Source organism: Misgurnus anguillicaudatus, chromosome 25, assembly GCF_027580225.2.
Source record: "Misgurnus anguillicaudatus chromosome 25, ASM2758022v2, whole genome shotgun sequence".
Lineage (NCBI taxonomy): Eukaryota > Metazoa > Chordata > Actinopteri > Cypriniformes > Cobitidae > Misgurnus > Misgurnus anguillicaudatus.
In genome coordinates, this window is record NC_073361.2 from 22,356,934 (window position 1) to 22,379,245 (window position 22,312).

The window sequence follows — 22,312 nt, forward strand, 5'->3', positions numbered from 1 at the left end:
ATAACTCGGCTCACACACCTGCAAAATTTCCTGTTGAGTGCAAAAACAATTCATGCGCACTTTTGGGTATAGGACTTAGGCCAATGAAAACTTAAACCATACTGATGTAAACATCAAGATCTCTTCCTTTCCTACTGTCTGTATCTTAGCACACAGTTGAAAGGATAGTTCACCCAAAAAAATATGTCATCATTTATGCACCTAAAATTGTTCCCAACCTATATAAGTTTCTTTGTTCTGCTGAATACAAAAGAAGATATTTTGAGCATTTGGAACTTTTATGAACATTCCTCAAAATATCCTATTTTGTGTTCAGCATAACAAAGACATTTAGACAGGTTTGGAACAATTTGAGGTGCGTAAATGATTTGAATGAATTTTTATTTTTGGGTAAACTATCCTTCTCCTAATACCTGGTGTGTCCACATACGTGGACATCACATTTTTTTGTTGTTTGCACCATAATACTTAATTCTGTGTAATTGTAACCTGTTGTACACAAATATGGACAATAAGACTGTTTCATGTTCAAAGAAAAATATTTGTTTATTATATTTATTGGTTCTTCCTAACCCCCAAATAGCTGGAAGAAATCTAAAATGCAAGCCAAACCAAAGCTCGGGTCTGAGGAGGTTAAACTTTGTACTAGTGACACACCATTAATTCATCCAGGTAATTTTGAGAGTACTCATCAAAGAATTTGTCTAATTGTTTTAGTGGTCTTACTGTTCAAAAGTTCAGGGTCACTTAGATTAAAGGAAAACACCACAGTTTTTCAATATTTTAATATGTTACCACAACTTAGACGAATAAATACATGCAAATGATGTTGCTGCACGCCGAGGTCAGAGTGTTGCTTCTGCCATACAATATAGTTCTCATTTTTTATCCGCTTAATAAATCGTCACATTTAATTTTGTGCCACCATACTTACTTGTGTAACTACTCATGTAACAGTCTTTAAATAGGGAAAACATGGAAGTGTTTGTTGGCTTCTAAATTCATCCCTGTTTGGATCCTAAGGAATGAATGCGGCTAGGCTAAATGCTAACACATTCACGACACGCTAAGCAAAGATGAAGTGCATGCATTTGAAAAAATATGTATTTATTCGTCTAAGTTGAGGTAAGAACACAATAAAATATTGAAAAACGGTGATGTTTTCCTTTAACAGTTTCTTATGATCTTAAACGTCTTTAAATCAAAATGTATATACTTGTGTGTTTTAAAAATATATTTTCCAAATATAAAGATAAAATTTCATTTAAATTTTTTTTTGAAATGCATTATGGATATATTAAAGATGATAAAACTGAATTTAATTAGATTTATTTAAAGAAAATTTACTAAATAATTACCAAAGTTACATGTGTAGTTTTGATAAGTTTACTGTAAGTCTTAAATGTGTACTAAATGTGTAATATTAATAAAGAATGAGCAAGTGACCCTAAAAATTTGAATGATAGTGTATATCAGAGTAATTTTAGATCACAGTAACTTATAACAATATACATTGATTCCTAGCCAAAAGACTCTTTGCCAAAATTCACCTTAAGCAGTCTTTAACCATTACATAACCATATAAAATATATATTTTTGGGTAATCCAATGAATGTTAATAGTTTTTGAGGACAATTTAATATAAATGTAATTAATTCTTATATTTTAGGATATCAATACTCATGACAAATGAATGCTGCCTTAAAGGATTAGTCCATTTTCTTAAAAGAAAAGTCCAGACGGTTGACTCACCACCATGTCATCTAGGGTGTTGATGTCTTTCTTTGTTTAGTCGGGGGGAAGTTATGTTTTTTGAGGAAAACTGCAGGATTTTTCTAATTTTAATGGACTTTAATAGAGCCCAACATTTAATACGTAACTCAACACTTAATAGTTTTTTTCAACGGAGTTTCAAAGGACTATAAACAATCCCAAACGAGGCATAAGGTTCTTATCTAGTGAAACGATTGTCATTTTTGACAAGAAAAATAGAGAGTGTGCACTTTTAAACCACAACTTTTCGTCTAGGTCCAGTCCAGCGCGACCTAACGTAAATGCATAGTGACGTAGGGAGGTCACGTGTTACATATATAAAACGCACATTTGAGGACCATTGTAAACAATAAACTGACACAAAGACATTAATTAGTATCAGTTGACATACAACAACGTCGGTTCGGTCCTCTTTCTCCACACTTGTAAACACTGGGGCGGAGTTTCGCGTTCGTCCTCTGTGACCTCTTGACGTGATGACGTATTGCGTCGGGTCACGCTAGCGCATCACGATTGGATCTAGCTTTAAAAGTGTATATTTGTCATTTTTATTGTAAAAAATGACAATCGTTTTGCTAGATAAGACCCTTATGCCTCGTTTGGGATTGTTTATAGTATTAAATGTTGGGCTCTATTAAAGTCCATTAAAATTAGAAAAATCCTGCAATGTTTTCCTCAAAAAACATAATTTATTCTCGACTGAACAAAGAAAGACATCAACATTTTGGATGACATGGTGCTGAGTAAATTATCTGGATTTTTCTTTTAAGAAAATGGACTAATCCTTTAATATTGTAAAGTACACTTAAATTAAAAATAGCAAAAACATTATATAGCTGATTAAATGAATCATATTGTTTGGCAACGTAAACAAGCAACACGTACACTGCATCTACACAAGCAAGCAATGTCTACTGCTTCTGTAGCTTAATTGGTACAACATTGTACTAGCAATGCAAGGGTTGTGGGTTCGAATCCCAGGGAACAAATGAAGAGTTCAAATGCAAAAGCAGCTAAATGCCACCTTCATCAAAAATGAGATAATGATTGTCACCAAATGTTCTCGATGCATACTATACGTTCATTAAATACTTTTGTGTCAAAGTCCGCCCTCGGGCCATTAAGAAATACCAGTTTTAAGGTAGAATCCATTAACATTCTGAAAAAATCATAACTCATTACAAATAAATCCTTTCAGATGCACTTACTAGGTTTTGCTTCAAATATTCGAATACACTTTGAATCGCTTTGGATAAAAGGGTCTGCCAAAAACATAACAAAATACTAAAATAAATGTTAAAAACCTACACAGATGTCTTTTATCACTACTTTATACCTTTCAAGGTGGCTTTCTTTAGTACTTTCATTGCATACAGCTGTCCATCATCGGGGCCTGTTGTTTTCTTCACCAAAAATACCTGTAATGGTACCAAAGACATAAACAAACAAGCAAAATCTTCAACACAACACAACACTAAAACCACTTTGAAACAGGATATATATTTCTCTTCAGTTTTTCATCGAAAACTGATTTAGTCCCTTTGTTAAAGCCCGCAGAGCTAATGATGCCGTAACTATAGTGACTGTGACTTCGAAGTGCTCTGTGTGTAATTTACCAAAATTGTCCTTGGAACATGAATGTCTGTTTTGTGTACAGACACATTTACTTTACCATCTGCACATGACTCAAGGTGTCCTTGTGCTAATTACCTCTGAAACACAATGCTAAAAATACACATGTACTTGCTTTCAAAGCCTAGCAAGCTGACTATTGAGGTATCAGCATCCTGAGATACCTTACTTGGGGCAAATGTGAAAAATTGTCCAATGTGCTCACTGAATCACATTTGAATTTTGCATATTATAGTACTATAAAGTATAGAAAGAGAGTAGTATAAAAAAGCCAAAAAATAAAATGGTAATTTGAATAAAAAAATCCACTAATTTGCATGTGCTATGAATATTTATGCATATGATCATGTCCTCGTGTTTTCACACCCTCTCACGTCCACAGCTGCCATCTATCCACAATAATCCAAATGACTTTAGTTTGGATGCTGTCATCGAAGACAGCTGTCTATGTAGCTTACTAGGTTTTAAAACAGAGCTTGTATGTAACGTACCTTTCCAAAGGATCCTTGTCCAAGCACCTTACGGAGCTCAAACTGTTGTGGGTCGGCCTTTTCCGAGCCTTCTTTAACAAGATGTGTGATGCTGATCTCTTTAACAGCCACTTCTTCCTGAAAAAGAGATAAAACGATAAAATTACATCACCAACAAGACACATGCAAACCTCGACAGTCATAGCAATAACAATAACATAAAAAGCTACATTGCTGAAACAATAGACACAACGTGACATTAACATTTTCTGCATGCAACCGGTCGCAATCGCATCACTCTCACCCACGCCACGCACATCACAGCAGTGCCCGGCTCTGACCCACGTGTTCCCGGGCCCAACCTGGGGCACGGCGCCCTGGTCCATGCCTGAGGGAGGAGGGGTTGAGCCCCGGCGATCCCCCCGCAGCGTGCCTGCTGCTGGGCTTCTGATACAGAGCGCAATACCACAGTATGTAGAAAGCTTACGTGATGGACAGCTTCCCACACCGTTGCCATGACGCCACCCCCAATCCTCCTGCTCCATCGCAGTATCGGTGGGCGTGGAGATGGGTGACTAAAGACTCTTCTTTCCTCACACTCTCCTTCCCACTCTCACTCTCTCTTTCCATCCATGTCTCCCCCTCTAATCCTTCAGCTCTCTATCTCTACATCGGGAGATGATGTCATACTACGTTGGCGAACTAACCAAGTGGCTCTCGTGAAAGTTTATAAGCAGAGACAGTCCTCTAATACTTAACATACAACCGAGATTTAAATAACATAAAATTCAATATTAATGTATTAGTAGTTGCTGTAAATGCAACAAGTCTTCAATGACAAGCAATTTGCCTTTTCACATTGGAGCAAAACCGGTGTGAGGTTGTGTCAAACGTATTTGATGTTTAATATAAAGCTATGTGAAAGAGAACCAATGAGATTTCAAAGTGGGTGGGGCTAGCTGGTATGACACTGCAGAAATACAAGCTATCGACAAAACGTCCTGTCGTTCGTCAATGCCGTGACTAGTCATGGCTAAGAAAAACAGATTTACATGAAGACATCATGAAGGAGAACATTTAGCTATTTTTATCACTCAGAAGTATATGTCATTGCTATTCAGTTGCTAAGGTGCTCTCAGTTGTTAAAGTTATTGTTACCTATATGTTTTGCTGCAGTTTTTACGCTGATCTGAATGCACCCATTTTAAAATACCAAACCTCTCTTCAATAAACCACACAACAGGACATTATTTTCAAAAGAAAAACTATTTTGGATGCCCTTGCCAGTGTTACACTATACAAGAAAGTTTTTTACGGCAACATGCACCGCAGAAAACCAAAAAATGCAGCGTCAGTTCCCCCAAATATTGTGAAGGTCTACCACAAGATTTGAGACATGTCTACAACAACAATAGTGCAGGACAAGTTGCACTTTAAGTGAGGTAAAAATTGCTATATTAGCAATAGGGATGCATAACGACTAATCGCGATTAATCTATATCAGAATAAAAGTTTTCGTTTACATCACATATGTGTGTAAACTGTGTCTAATAATTTTGTATAGATAAATGCACACACATGCATGTACATATTTAAAGGTGCAGTGTGTAAATGTTAGCGGCATCTAGTGGTGAGGTTGCAAATTGCAACCAAAGGCTCAGTCCACTGCTCACCCCTCCCTTTTGAAACGCATAGAGAAGCTACGGTAGCCGCCACAGGAAAAACATGTCATTGTCGGAGACAACTTAGTAAAAAAAAGTTTGTCCGTTAAGGGCTTCTGTAGAAACATGGCGGCACAAAATGATGACTTTCACGTAAGGGGGCCCTCTGTGTATATTTTAAAACCGACTCATTCGGTAATAAAAACATAAAGGCAAATTATAAAAAGTTCTATATATATATATTTATATTTATATACACCCCTGATAATATAGTTTTGTATATTATTTTGCATTCCTGTCAAGAGATCCTTCTAAAAGTTACATACTGCACCTTTAAAAAATGTTTACACGTGTATATACGTTTGTATATGTATGTATAATTTATATTAATACTTAATATATAAATATATATTTTTTATTAAAATTATAGATGCATGTGTGCATATTTATATATATATACATAATTATTATTATACACAGTTCACACACATATATTAATCACTAAAATTAAGAAGAAAAGCAAAAACACTACTAGAAGTACTAGAAACGCATCAGATATAATTTGCAAAACATGCAAATATTTGCATGAAATACCTAAATAACATTTTCCAGAATCTGCAATACACCCCAAGCATATAAAATGTAATGCTGTATCCCGCAATGCAATGCACTTAACCTTCCTTTTATGATCTATATATACTTGGTGATGCATTGGGTTGAAATAATAAAATATACTTTCTTTTATGTTCACGTCAAGAGAAAACCCTAAAACGGTGGTTCCCAAATGCTTCATTTCACAACCCACTTAGATTGATAGAATCTATCTCAGGACCCACCAAAAAATGTTTTTTATAGAAATATGCAGACAAAATACTTTTAAGAAATACAAAAAGAAATGTCTAATAGTTCATATTTTCACTGTCATTGTATGAATAAAATTTATCAAACTATCTGATATCAAAACCATTGCCATTATTGTCATTAATAGGACAAAACTGTTTTTGTGTCATTCACTACAACAATCAAGTGACTTTGCGCGACCCACTTGATCCCACTGTGCGACCCCCTAGTGGGTCCCAAACCACAGTTTGAAGACCCCTATCCTATAGCACATTACAGATTAAATAATATATTGTTGCAAACTACATTGTTTCCCACAAATATTAGGAAACTGTCCAAGACAAAGTAAACAGTATGTTAGTAATCCATTTCAAACATAGACATGCTACAATCCCTTGTGTAAACGGCTCTGTGCATCTGCATCTGGATCCTCAATTTCCTATTCCTTATCTGCACATGGATCCCCAAATTCCCCCAAATGGACTTCCTCTTCCCCATGTCTCCAGTGTTATCTCTAAATCTGAAACAATCATAAATACCTCAGAGTCCCATGAAAAGCGACACGGAACCGAGGCAAGCGAACGCTCCTTCATGATCCAGCCAAAATCAGTCTGGCATTGTGTCAACTTGGGCTCCCTCATACCAGCTAGCATCCTGCCATGAGGTGCTATGTCTCCATCCAGCCCAGGCAGTGTTTCTAACCTTTCAGTCACTTCCTGAAGCCCTGCTTGTAAGTCTACCATATGACACTGTATCCGCCTTGGTCCGGTCCAGTCTGGTGAGTCTGTTTTTAGCATCCGATCTACAGAAACAAGCTTCTGTTGAGGCTGACCAAAGAATAAATCCACTTGCCCTCCAACTGTCTTGACGAGATCTTTCAGAGGAACACAAAACGAGGAATGATGGACAGGAACACGTAATCTTCAATGGAAGCATTCAGAACTAAGCTGTCAGAGAGCTACTGAATCAAAGGAGGAGAGAAAATTCTGGGATGATTTACAGATCACCTGCACTGTGTTGAGCACATACAGTACGTGGATGCAGACAGTAGCCCCTCCCATCTCCTTAACACTCTCTCTGAGCATAATTCACACCTCATCTCAATGTCGCCAAGAATGGAAACTGATTGTTGGAAATTAAATGAGTTTCTAACGCTTTTGGGTTCAAATGAACGTCAGATAAAAACAAGACAGAGACTTGCTGTGAATGGTGATCCATAGTCATTTTCCTAAAAATATCCAAGAAAATGACTCAAATTAAAACAGCTAAATGTGACCATGCCTGTGAAAACCCAGCTAAAGTAATTTTTTTGTTATTTACTGCTTCCTACATAATGTAAAGAACTTGTGTGAGTGTAGTAGTGGAGGTGTTTGTGGTGGATACTTTTTGTGATTTGGAGCATCAAATGGTACTTATCTGATCCATGCCTTTCAAAGATGCCCAGAACTCTTGATGTGTAACCTTTGTAGAGAGTTGCGCTTCTGTATTTCATACTGTAGTTTAATATGTGTCGAATAGAGCATTGAAAAACAATGTAACATTTTTATGTGGAGCACCGTTTGGAATTCGCCCTCCGTCTGTGTGTGCGCACGCGGCTTTAAATGCACTTAAAAGTGCACACACGGAGAGATGCGTTTCAAAAAGAAAGCCAACATAAAATCTTTCTGTTCTTGACAGGGCACATACAAACAAAATGATCTCCACAGTATTCTTTTCCTAATAAAAACATTTCTTTATGTCTTAAGTGTATGTATAGATTAGAGTTAGAAACCAGTCTGTGCTTATTTGGTATTAAAGAGACAGTAACTTCAATTAACCTACTTAAGTCTGTGTCATTAATGTTAATCAAACAACCCAAGACAAAGAGAAAATCACTTCTGTAGCTCTAAAAAAAACAATAATTTTATTTAATTTATACAATAAAGACAGTGTTATGATTCATTTAACTCGATTTCTGTACCTAATGCTAATTTTAGACCTTACTTAATGTGCAACTTTGTTCTTTTTTAATAAATGTTTGTAATTTCTTTATTTGTTATTAGATTTTCCCCACACCCTTTTTGCTGATCCGAAAAATGATCCGATCTGTGCCTCAAAAACCATCATGTGATCCAAACGGCACATAAAAAGGTCTAAAATTAGCATTATGCCTCGTATGGGATCATTTAGAGTCCTTTGAAGCTGTGTTGCAACTGCATTAAAACTGTTAAGTGTTGGGGTCCATTAAAGTCCATTAAAATGAGAAAAATCCTGAAATTCTTTCCTCAAAAAACATAATTTCTTCTCGACTGAAGAAAGAAAGACAACAACATTTTGGATGATATGGTGGTGAGTAAATTATCTGGATTTTTTTTAAAGAAAATGGACTAATCCTTTAAGTAGGTTTTTGAGGTTACTGTCTCTTTAAGACCAAATAAGCGCAGACTGGTGGTTTCTGACTCTAATCTATACATACACTTAAGACATAAACAAATGTTTTTATTAGAAAAAGAATACTGTGAAGATCATTTTGTTGTATATGCCCTGTCAAGAACAGAAATATTTTATGTTCACTAGCCTTTTGAAGCTTTTTTATTTTAAAAATATTTATTTACATTTAGTGATTTAATTGTAATTGTAATTATTTGTTTTACATCAACTTATTTTCAAGCCACTTGTGAACTAACCTGCAAGTCACTTGTGAACATCAATTTGGGAAATCCTGCCATAAAAGAACCATTTCTTTCATATCTTTTCATAATCAAAAAAAAATTACTACAAAAAACTATGTCATCATGAAGCACCTTTATTTGTGTGTATCATTTTTATTGCCTAGTTCTTTAGTGCATACTATATCTTCAAAGCAGGCATTTTAAATTAATTATTGAAACCCTAAGGCTGATCAAAGTAGACATTTCCTCTAATGTCCAATTCTCAAATCAAAAATATCTCATTCTCATTACAAAAGCATCAGACCACATTAAAACATAAGTCTACTGAGATTTATTAATTATTCAAACTGGAGGGGGAAAATGAGACGCAAATTAAAAATCGTATGTAATACCCTACAGGATGAACAAAAATGAAATCTCTCAGACTCAACAAAAACAATAATAATTCTTCACTGCTTTCCAGTATAACCCCTGTGGATTCACATGCCGTACATCGAGTGTCTGATACAGTTCATGCCTTCCGGAGATACACGTCAGCTTTAGAGCCAAGCAGAAACCCGATCACAATCCACAGTGCGGCACTCACCGTTTTACAGGGAAATCTTTCCGGCTCCCTTTGAAAAAGCCTCCGTAGAGCCTTAAGCTTACACTGCAGCACCCGGATCATCGGCACACCGAAAACCAGAGTCCAGGCCTTAGTAGCCGCCATACCTCTGTTGCCCCGCTTCTGCCTCCGGTCCAAACTGTGTTTGTGCCAGGGTAGGTAAGAAGCTGTAAAGAGTGAGTGCCTATACAATCACTGACTCACAGAAAGGGGGAAGCCCAGTTCCCTAGGTTGGGTGTGCTAACCTTAACTGGGAGATTCCCCTTTGCAAACCCACCAATCCCTCCGCTACAGATTCTTGGAGATCCCCAAACACTCCAACCGCTGACCAGTCACAGAGAAACACATCCACAACACACTTCGACAGGGCCTTGTTTCAGGATGTCATGTTGCATAGGAGATTAACAACACCTGTTGCGTAAAGTTCAGCCATGCAATGCGAAGACTGTCCATACCATAGGTGTACAGAACACAATGAACTTACATTGAACTTCTTATACGCATACAGAACTACATGCATACACACATACAATAATGGTCAATAGGCTGCACGATTATGACAACAACAAAAAACATAATTGCCGATTATACTCCTTGATATTGTAATTGCGATTTTTATTGCAAATGAATTGGTTTGAAATTGAGGTTTTGAAATGTTTTATAACTTTCAGTGAAGCAGATGCATGGTAATTTCTAAACATTCAAAATGAAATAATATAATGTAAATCATAAGGAGGGAGGTTCACACCAGGTACCGTGGGTTCACACCAGCCGCGTTTGAGGCGTCAAATTCGCGTCTAGTTTGCCGCTTGAACATTTTGAGTGTACTCGCTTCATTCGCCCGTGAAATTCTAGTCATCAAGACATACACACGGAAATTCGCGTCATGGGAGGGGCTTCTGCCACTCCGCTGAGACTCCACTCACTTTCTTTAATCACGTCACAACTAGAGCAAGCTCCTGATTGGTTAACGCAGCGCGTTTTTCCGCCAAAGTTCAAAATTTTCAATTTGCGTGTTTGCCGTGGAAACGCTCAATTCACGCCGTTTGCGTGAAGTAGACGTGCGAATAAAGTGTAATTGCGTCTACCGCGCTAAATGCCTCATTCGCACCGCGAGACCTTCAGATAGACATCAACGCGTCTTCACATTGACTTAACATTGAAATCACTCGCGCTTGGCGCCTCTACCGCGGCTGGTGTGAACGCAGCATTATAGTATCCAATCCAAAACAAATGGCTAAAGGACATGTCAACTTAATACTTTTAAAATCTCTAATTCACCACTGTATTTGGTGGCCAAACAAACTGCCAAAACACCAACACTGCCAAAAATGAGCACAAATGGACAGCTGTAATCGAGGTTTTTGGCGATTATGTAATTGTTTCCCCGCAATTGTAATCCTGATTAGTTTTTGGATTTATTCTGCATCCCTTTTGGTAAACCAGTTATTGTTATTTTACTGCCCTATATAGATCAGGGTAGCCATTATAACGCTAGGTTGTTGTTGGTGGTTCCCAGGGTTATGGTGATATGGCCAGACAATACCAGCTTCCCACAATCCCACCCTAATTCCATTTTCCACTTCTTCATGCTTACAGATCCTGTCGATTGCACGCACAACATTCTGGGAGCGAGCTGCACTAAAGCCACTTGCGTAACACAATTAATAGCTCAACAAGCTGGGCTTTGAGGACCTTGAGTCAGAATGGCAAACTCAAGCTATGCTCCATAAACAAGACGCCACACTCACTATTTTCCATTCGGATAACACAGGCTCAACTAACAGCAAGAGAGTATTATCAAGGCAGCCATACAGAGAAGAAGAGTGTCCCATTACAATAAGTCAGGTGTTAACAAACGGAAACAAAGTGTGATGAACTGTACCCGATCTGGACCACGCACTGCGTTTAAATTTTGTGTACGTGTGTGAGCAAACTGAGTTATGCAACTCAACGGAGCAAATCGGTGACCTCAAAAAGCAGCTGTGAGGCCTTTGAGTATCCAGTTTCTTTCTTTGTACCGATGAATCTCAAAGTGGGGTGAAGGACACAGGTGTGAATCCGACACTGCGTTCTAGAACATCCGAATCAAACTATTTGACCGTGACTGTCTTGAAACGCAAACACGTCAGAGGCCCGACCGTTATGGGAATTCAGAAAAGGTCTATACAAATGTAGCTCTGGACCCACAAAAAGCACAGCATGATTGTCGAACATTCACGCTTATAGACATGCATGTTATTTATTTTCCTGTAAAGCTGCTTTGAAATAATTTAGGAGGCACGGTATTGGGGAAAGTGATATTACGATTTATGTTTCCTGTAATCCGGTATGAGACATCCAACAGGAATCTATCTATCTATGCTTAAAAATATGAAGTGTGTGCATATTATAAGAGATCCAAAGAACTCTACATGTTAGCAAATGGAAGAGAAATTGAGGCATAACTTATTCATACATTTCCGAGGTGAGACAGGAAGATCAATAGGGCTAATCAATTATAAGTGCCCTACTGTCCTCAACACGGTCCGACTCGAAACTGCCTCACAGCTCTGAGCTCTCCATATTATTGCAACTGACCAAAACATTTAAAAGTTGAATATCTAACACACTCAGACGTCTGAAGAACATAGAGTTAAAGGGATAGTTCACCCAAAAATGAAAATAATGTCATTAATGACTCACCCTCATGTCATTCCAAACTCGTATGACCTCTGTTTATCTTCGGAACACAGTTTAAGATGTTTTATATTTAGTCCGAGAGCTTTCTGACCCTCCACTGAAAATCTAGTAACGGTATACTGTCCATGTCCAGAAAGGTAATAAAAACATCATCAAAGTAGTCCATCTGACATCAGTCGGTCAGTTAGAATGTGTTGAAGCATAGAAAATACCTTTTGGTCCAAAAATAACAAAAATTACAACTTTATTCAGCATTGTCTTTCCGCAAGACTAAAGTCACGTGACTGCAGAATGACGTACGACACGGCTGACGTGTTATCTGGTGCGCCACAGCTGTTTTTTTTATTTTGTTTTTTTGTGCGCCCTTGCTTCGCTTACAGTTTGAGAGAGACACATCCTGTATGCATCCTGCATGCGCTTCACAACAGACGCGGAAGACAAGACAATGCTTAATAAAGTCGTATTTTTTTTCAGACCAAAATGTATTTTCGATGCTTCAGCACATTTTTGTCCTTAGAAGGTCGCACCCCATGAATTGGGACACAGCTATTGAGTTATTTTAGTTTATAATGCTTTATAATGGTAGAAAACAGAGATCAGGTAACAACTTCTTACTTCAAATCCCAAAAATGCGATTGTGTAAGAAGAATATGCATTTCAAACTTTACAAACTGTAAAAACTAGCTTCTGGTAACGGCACCATCTTGGACTCCAGATTCATGCAAGTTTTAGGGTAGTAAGTGGTCGTATATAGTTAATATAGTTTATAAAGTTAAAAATATGGATATGTTTCTTAGAAAATCGCACCGATTACACACAAAATAACTTTGTTAGCCCTTGGAGCTCAACTTTTGTTAAGGATGGATGCACTTTTTTGGGCTTTTAAGGATTGTAAGAAGTTTTCCCTGATCCCAGTTACCAAAATGTGTCCCAATGTGTTCGTGTGAAAGATGATGGACATATGTCTCTCGGATTGCTTGAGGGCGAGCAAATCATAAGGCTTTTTGATATTTGGTTTGAGTATCGCTTAAAAAGAAGTTTGAATTGGACTGTGAACGCTCAGAAACTAAAACCAGATCTGGTAGCCATATATGCAAATCACAAGAATGCAGACAGGGCTATTTTTAAAATATTTCCTCTGTACTTTGCGTCCGTCTCAACAATCACAACTTCCGTCTGATTTCTGTTCCCCAACGTAGACGAGGAAACAAATGAATGCTGATAAATTCTGTACTGACCACATTGGAGGAAACAAGTCATAAGACCTGACCAACAAACAGCAACAAACCAACATAACTTGTTTGGTGAAATATGACCTGGTTTTGGCAAGTTTTTAACTTCTGCAATACTTTACAGTATCATACAGACATGCAAAAGCAGGATATTATCCACTGGTACTGACAGAATCATTGTCTGAATACCTATTAGTTTTGCTCCTGTGGGATCTTTACTGGGGCAAAGTCCACTAATTATGAACATTTCAGACTTTCAATCTTTCAAAAAGAAAGACGAGATGACAACACATTTAAACCCTACATGCCCAAAACAGAAACAATGTGCAGAATTGCATGTATTTTATAATAAAGCAGCAAAACCCAGGGAGATTCCAGTTAACTCCAAAGGCATTCTTTTGAAAAATAAAGGTTTCTTCTCTTTGATGTGGTTCTTCCTTTCCTCCACAAAGACTTATAATCTAAACTACATTGTCAGCCTTCAAACTACATCCTTACTTCGATTTCCTTTTTCATGTCCCAAAATATCTACCACAAAACATCTCCCCATATTAAACGTGAGCTAAAACAGTCACCAGTTTACATTACAGCTGTGATTAATCTTTAGGCAACATATCTGCAACATACCGCACATGATTCTGTGTAACGTCTGTCAATAGTCTGTATTAACTTTCAGGAATACTTCAATGTTTACCGTATGCATTTAGTATTGCGAGCTTACAAAACTAAAAGGCTCCTACCCGCGCGTTTCTCTGCCTGATTCGCAGCGGAAACATTTTAAACATGGTCCCGTGTCCGCATTTCAGCCCCTCCACGCTGTGGACGGCCAAACCAAGTGTGTCTTCCAGCATAGCAGGAGCGGTCACTTAAGGGTTTGGCTGTGATGCGGTCATACATACAAAAGGAAATGCCTGCCCAGGAAAGGCCTACAGCTGCAGGTCACTTCATAGATTAAAACATGTCCTGCCCTGGTTTCCTTGGCAACACCTGCACAGGAAGCAGTACATCTTTCCAAAGAGAGCATCTCGGAGCTGCTAACCTTGGATATCTCAGCCACACACGCGCACACACAGTATCCTGTATCCTTTTCACCATAGACTGTAAAAAATATGGACGTAGTGTCTGTGACGTCACCCATAGGTTTGTGAAGAGCTTTTTTGAAGCCAATAATAGGCGGTTCCTGTCGTCACCATCATGACCTTGCGTCACCATGCATCACTTGTAGATAAAGAGGTAGGACGTGGGTAAAGCTGAGGTGGTTGGTTGCTGAAACCATGCCCACCTAGCTTGACTCTAGTGACAGCAGTGGCAACCCCCTTACTTATGCAGAACTTTAAGGCTTAATATAATTTAAACGAATGAGTTACAAATAAATTTCCCCCCTCACAGTTGTCATTAAGGGCAAAATAAGCTATAGACCAAAACACTTTTTGTACCAGGCTGTAAACATATTTTCCACTGTAAAGTTGGGCATTTTAACATGGGGGTCTATGGGAATCGACTTCCTTTTGGAGCCAGCCTCTAGCGGCCCATCGATAAATAGCAGTTTAAGTCACTTCCATATTGGCTTTATCAGAGACATCAGAAGGTTGTCCCTTGGTTTTCAGGTTCAATAAAGCCTATAATTCAGACATCCTTTAGAAATAGAGGACATAACTAGACATCTATTACAAAACCCACGGAAGTGCCTTGTTGGTTACTTCTACATGGGGTGCTGTGCTGGCTTGTAAGGTTGCATCATAAAAGTAATAACAGCTTATGAGTGACTGATTCAGGGTTTCCCGCAGAAAATTTGTTAGTTAAGGTGGTAGGCTTGGGAGGGGGGCGTGGCAATCAAAGGGGTGGGGTGTACGCGTCATGATGAAAATAAAAATATTTTTTATTTAAAAACACTCAAATAAAACTTAATTTTGAAGAAACCATGACAGAAAATGAACACATACTAGATTATCAATGAATTAAATGTTTTTAGCAGATACCTCTAACGAAAATAGCTGCGTGATAAAATGAAACTAAAGGGTAATTAAACACAAAGCGTCTGTGCTATTCTCCGAGATGTTTTATCAACTGGCTACTAGTTATCCTCCAGACAGTGACGGACCACGTCTTTCTCTTATTTGGCTATGTGGCAGGCGTGCCCGCTTGCGGTGAAGCGCTTCCACGCTATTTTCCGAGATGCACTTGGCGGCCTTTTGTGCAGCAATTTTTTTATTTATTTTTTGGACGACCTAGTTAAGGCGGTAGGGTTTCCCAGCTTAGGCGGGCCGCCCGAACTGCAGTGCTGCGGGAATCCCTGGATTTAAGATCCTGTACATAAGCAGCAACAAATTTGTGTTCCTCATGGAAAGCACTGGTGAGACGTGACTCACAGTTTGCCATTAAATTAACAAAGTAATACTTTAATAAGCACACAAAAATGCATAGCAATCATTCTTAATTAATTGGGTAAAATTTATTTGTCAATTTATTTGGGTATTGAATCAAATTCACCTAAAATGAAACATTATAATTATGCAGTTGTAGGTACCCATTGATTCAACAGTAGGAAAAGCAAATACTATTTAAGTTCTTAAAACAGGTTTAGAACAACATAAGAGTAAGCAAGTGAACAGAATTTTCATTTTTGGGTGAACGGTTTCACTTGTCGCAATGCATTTTGTGATTGGCATCTCCAAAAAGATGTTCAATTCTGCCCTAGGTATTGGTCAAAACAAGTTAAGTTGTGTAACATCCTTTGTGTTGGGTGTAGGCAGAGAGCTCATTGGGTTTGGAATAGTGCTTTAAGCAAGAATGGATACAAAATCAGTAGAAACAACATTAAGACAAGGAGAGATAAAGAAGAAGATCATTCTAATAAAATTTAGAGTTCATAAACGGCAGACGTAAAATAGGCTGAGGTCTGGCACACGTCACATTTCTCTGGGCTAAAGTGATCATATGGCGCCAAATGGAGTTCAAAGGTGGGGTATTATTTTTTCATCTGCCTCACTTGACTTCCTGCGCTGAATGACAGAGCAGGAATCCTCCCATCAGCCCTCTGTTCTTGGATAGCTCTCAGGAAGTGAAGCAAACACTGACGAGGGCATTACATCACCCTCGGATCCTGACCTCACAGAGATTGAAATTCCTCCTCTCACAAATGAAACAGAGCCAAGGCAGCCTCCCAACACATCTCCCAATCTGGATAAAACACCAGCTATGTTTCTCTTCATACTTAGGGGAATGTAAAATCAACATTTTCCTTTCTAACGTTTGAGAGAACAGACCGCACGTGGGAGTGTCAGGTCAAGGGGGCGGGGCCTGTCAATAAACACATTGGCCATTCCAAAAACTCATAGCTTGCCCTTGATGTGCCTGACGGACTTCTTCATACTGCGTCCTTCATTACAGTGAAGTAGACAACACTTACTCATCTTGACACAGCACACACTCCACCACACCGCAGAAAATAGCAGCATTTTCTCACCCAATCCCTCCTGCTGTTTTCCAAAAGCCCATGTCTTATCAAAACACTCCCTAAAGTCGTTCACAATTATTGTTGTTGTGGCACAGGGCCACCGATGGATATTAGATGGAGAGCATTTTAACTTCAGCCTGAGTGCTAGTGATGGAGACATTTGCATTCAGGCAGCAGAGACAAGATTAATGGATTCTCCTCTCAGGATATCAATAATATTTCAACAACCACCTCCCTCAGCAATCTCTCTCTATAAAGCGGCCCTATTCTTCTGCCTTCAATTTCCTCTCTAGTTGCCTTTTTCCTACCTGTTTTTTCACATTCCTCTGTCATGTGTTCATCCCAGCAGGAGAGAAAATTAGGGCACTACAATGAGGATGTCCCAGGATAGTATAAATGACGTTTCTGGCTTCTCCTATCCATACTTTCCAGGAATACCATCTATTGATTCTGCAATAACCTTTAACAAAATTTACCATGGTTTTACTACCAAAAAAACCCCATGGTTACACAGTAACTATAATACTGTATAACCATGGTGTTTGTAGTAAACCCATGGTTTTATTAATCGATATACACACAAAAAAACAAGACTATACTACACTTTTACTATATTAAAACGCATAAAAAGTATTTATATGCATCGCAAACTTTAACATTTGATTTGATATTCTGCTATTTGTTTTGTTTTGAAGTTATGTAAACCTGGTTTTGGAAATATACTGTCTGTTGTGAAATCATTTTCTGAATTCAAGCTTGTAAAATTTCTAGATATTACTGGAAATTCAAAAAGATTATTAAAAATATTTAGTGGCTTTCTGAAGGTTGTAAAAAAAATTTGAGATAAAATTTTTTTAAATATGTTGTTAAAAAATTAAAAATAAGTGGTTTTGGTGCGAGGCCAGTAAAAATGAGTGGAACAAGTCAGAACAAATAAAAATGGAATAAATACTGGAAATTGGAAAATGATATTAAAAAATATTTGATGGTTTTCTGGTGATTGAAAAAAAAAACTTTAAAAATGTTGTAAAAAATTTCAGAACAAATAAAATCGGATATATACTAGAAATTGGAAAATGTTATTAAAAATTATTTGATGGTTTTCTGGTGATTGAAAAAAAAACTTTAAAAATGTTGTAAAAAATTAAAAATAAATGGTTTTGGTGGCGGGACTAGTAAAAAGGTGTGTAACAAGTCAGAACAAATAAAAATCAAATTTATTCTGGAAATTAAAAAAGGTCAAAATTATCTGGTGGTTGAAAAAGAAAACCCATCAAAACATGTTTTTAAAAATTAAAAGCACATTATTTAGTGGTGGGGTCAGTAAAAGGAGTGGAACAAGTCAGAACAAATAAAATCGGATGTATACAAAAAATTAGAAAAGGTTAATAAAAATTATTTGATGGTTTTCTGGTGGTTAAAAAAGAAAAACTTTAAAAATGTTGTTAAAAATTAAAAGTAAATGGTTTTGGTGGCAGCCCAGTAAAAGGAGTGGAACAAATCAGAACAAATAAAAATCTGATATATACTGGAAATTGGAAAATGTTATTATTACAAATTATTTGATGGTTTTCTGGTGATTGAAAAAAAAACTTTCAAAATGTAAAAAATTAAAAGTAAATGATTTTGCTGGCAGGGCCAGTAAAAAGGAGTGGAACAAGCCAGAAAAAATAAAATTGGACATATACTAGAAATTAGAAAAGGTTAATAAAAATTATTTGATGGTTTTCTGGTGATTGAAAAATAAAAATATACAACAACTTAAAAAATGTTTTTAAAAATTAAAAGTAAACTGTTTTGGTGGCAGAGCAAGTAAAAAGGAGTTGAACAAGTCAGAACAAATACAAATCTAATGTATATTGGAAATTGGAAAAGGTAAAAATGATCTGGTGGTTAAAAAAGAAAGAAAATCATCAAAACATGTTTTTAAAAATGTAAATTATTTAGTGGTGGGGCCAGTAAAAGGCGTGAAACAATTCAGAACAAAACAAATCAGATGTATCAGGCCAGCAGAAAAAACCTTATTGTTGAGCCCTGCAGACTAGAGCATTGTCGCACAATGTCCCCTCATCATCACGCCTGAGATCTAGAAAAACCTTCCGGGTCCTGACCGACCTCAAACCCCCCCCCCCCCAATCTGAGCTTCAGAAGTTTCTGTACTAATGAGAGCCTGCCCTTGTAGTTCTTTAGTGGAAGAATGATGATGAATCAACTCTCCCACACTTATTCAGGCCAGAACAAAGCACAGAGTTTAACCAACATGAATGTCGACGGTCTCAGCCCGCTCCACAGTCACACACCGTATCTCTGACACACACCCACTCTTGCTCTCTCACACGTACATGGTGCTGTCACAACGCTTTTGTGTCCAGGTTATGTGGGATGTTAGAGGAAAGAGAATTACAATGAGAACTTCACATGAAGCCTTTATTGAAAATTAATGCCATTACCTGATATATTCCGCCGTGTGTGTGCGTGCACACAAGCTATTGTGTATGTATTGGACCCACTGCTGGGGAAACTTTTAATGTAGCTTTAATTTCTGTTACATTTTTTTTAATTTAGTGTAGTAAGGAGCCGTTTTTCGTGATCCCATTTTTCAAACTTTAGTTAGTGTGTTATGTTGTGGTTAGAGCATAAAGCGATATATTTTCTTTAACAAAATTTGCTTTTCAAGGACTACAGAGAATATCCAGTTTGGCCTGCAGCCCTGTACTTCCCGGTACACTGTAAAAAATTTCCGTAGAAATTACAGTATTAATGACAACTAGCTGCCAGTAACTTACTGTAGATTTTACATCTATATTATTTACTGGCAACAGTTTGTTCAAAGTTATATGAAAATAAAACATTTTCAGTCTACAGTAAGTTACTGGCAACCAGCTGCATAATTACAGCTAATTTTTTACAGTATGAGTATTTGACTAACCTCCGCCCACAGGACGTGTGCTAAGCTGCTGTCGAATCACAACACAGTGGACCAACTACACAATCACAACTCGTTACATATCTCTGAAAGAGGTACTTCATAGAACAAGAAAGACATCAGCCCGGTTTTATGACAGTGAAAACAGCGCTATAGAGAAAAGTAAATTGTGTAGAAAATACTGTGTTTTACACATAAAACGTGAGCACGTTATATTGTGCACTGTACACAATCAAAGCTTCAAAAACAATGGAAAAAAACGGCACCTTTAACTTAAAAATGTAACAAACCAAACGTTCACTGACCAAAGCTTACAAAGCAAACAATTTAATAAAATAAGTAGGTGAGAATGTCAAAATTTTATAATAAACGAAAACAGCAAACTACAAGTGGTTGTGGATACTTATTTTTAATCGTAGGGTATGTTTACATGACAACGATGTACTAAAAACAAATTTAATACTTTGTGTTTCTGAACAGGTTTGTGTACAGCCATCAACATTGTCAAAATGATCCCCGTTCAGACATATCCGAAAAACGACTAAAAACACTGCACTTTGGATGCCAGGCCAGTAGTTGGCGATGTCCCTTTGTAAAGAAATACAGAATATATATGCGCATAACGTTACCATTTGTACGAATCCATGTTTGTTTTTAGTTAATTTGCAGACAATAAAGGGCTCGTTTTAGTGGTGTGTAGGTCCTATGGCGTAGCAGCAATGGGGTAGGTTACGCATCAGTTTTCATTTATACCTTTGCGTCGTCATCCATGTCGACATGCAAACACACTTGCAGACCGCTGGTAGGCAGTATCCACGAGTGTTACCACAGACATAAAAGTAACTTAAAAGTTATTTTCCCTAGTAACTAATTACTTTTGATATACAGTAACTGGTAGAGTAACTCAATTACTTTTAAAGGAAGTAACTAGTAACTGTAACTAATTACTAATTTTCAGTAACTTGCCCAACACTGCTTGCGATCCACGTAGAACTGATGCGCTGTTAAAAATTTGGCGAGGGGCATGTTAGGCTACGCAGAGGCTACGGATAACCTATGGCATAGCTACGGCGTAGACCTTATGCACGACTATAAATTGGACTTAACTGTATCGTTTTCAGAAAATTGCGCTTTGAACTTCTTTAAAAGTTTGCATTTTTAGGCTCCCTAAATGCTGTTATCTTTTACATAAACGAACAAAATTCATAAAAAGCTTTCCATTTTTAGTTGAAAATGTTGTTGTGTACATTGATTCAAAGTTACTTTCAGAGCCATGAAATGTATTTCAGTTTTGTTTCAGCTTTTCCAAATATTGCATTTGGAACTGAAATATTGAATTGTATAACAAAAACATGTAAAAAAATTCAAATGTTTGTTTTTCTGTTTTTCTTATGCCAACACTGCACCAATCAGCAAAGATTTTCAGTTCTGTTTGACACATGGATCTATAGTTCTATCAGACTCACTGAACAGACAGAGGGACCATCAAACCCAGCGCTATCCATTGATCCGAAAGCATTAAAGGATTGAAGTCACCACAGCTGTGACCCATCACGACGCCGCTGGGGCAGAGGATGGGGTGTTTAGGAGGGATTGTGACTGTATCACCGGCTGGTCGCAGCATCAGCACCACACACATCATGGGTCTTAATAGATCTATAAGTAAACAAAACCATGTTTTTGTCCACTCAAAAAGCATTTTATAGCACTTGGTATAGGATCATACGGCCTTTGACTGAACACGAATGCACTGATTCTGGTGAAAAACAGGAAGAAACACTTCAGAGGAATGTAAACCTAAAAAGTCAAATATTTACAGAACATATACAAACACGGTTCACTTAACAGGCTAATTGGATCTATCTGAAAATAAATGAATGTATATTCAAGTTGATCAATATTGTCAAATAGAACATTTGTGAAAATTACATTTAGTTAAATTAATTAAAGTCCACAGATATGTGACACGTTTATCTATGGTGCTTATGTGGGCAGTGTAAATTCAGGTATACGTTTCTGAATCATAACACCCGTTTTTGATAGATTGTTGTTCTATCTGTCGATAAATGTGCCCAAAAGGATTTAAAATACAATGATTTTTTAGACATTTAAAAAAAAATTGTACATATAAATGCCTAGAAAAATACTTGTACAACTCTCCTCAGGTATCATCCCTATCTGTCATGGCTGCACAACACTAAAGAAAAATGCTATATGTGATGATATCATGCTAAATCTATATGATATATAATACATGCTTTAAGTAAGGAATAATTGACGACGGGCCGTTCAGGGTTTCCCGCAGCACTTTGCAGTTTGGGCGGCCCACCTCAGCTGGGAAACCCTACCGTTTTGCTGCACAAAAGGCTGTCAAGTGCATCTCG

General features: G+C 37.4%; 1 protein-coding gene across 9 annotated transcripts in view; it reads right to left on the reverse strand.

Moving 5' to 3' along the window:
* The window catches only part of rps6ka3b (ribosomal protein S6 kinase, polypeptide 3b), a 45,906-nt gene that overhangs the window by 12,658 nt on the left and 10,936 nt on the right, over window positions 1-22,312 (reverse strand). For 4 of the 9 annotated variants that reach the window (XM_055183099.2, XM_055183098.2, XM_055183093.2 and 1 more), the window contains 2 exons: window positions 3,897-4,013; window positions 3,110-3,191 (listed from right to left, as the gene is read on the reverse strand). In XM_055183099.2, the coding sequence (XP_055039074.1) occupies window positions 3,110-3,191; window positions 3,897-4,013 (199 nt within the window). Of the gene's footprint in view, window positions 1-3,109; window positions 3,192-3,896; window positions 4,014-4,179; window positions 4,480-6,915; window positions 7,321-9,613; window positions 9,756-14,285; window positions 14,432-22,312 lie in introns of those variants that run through there. The other 5 variants (XM_055183101.2, XM_055183100.2, XM_055183094.2 and 2 more) reach the window with 5 other exon arrangements.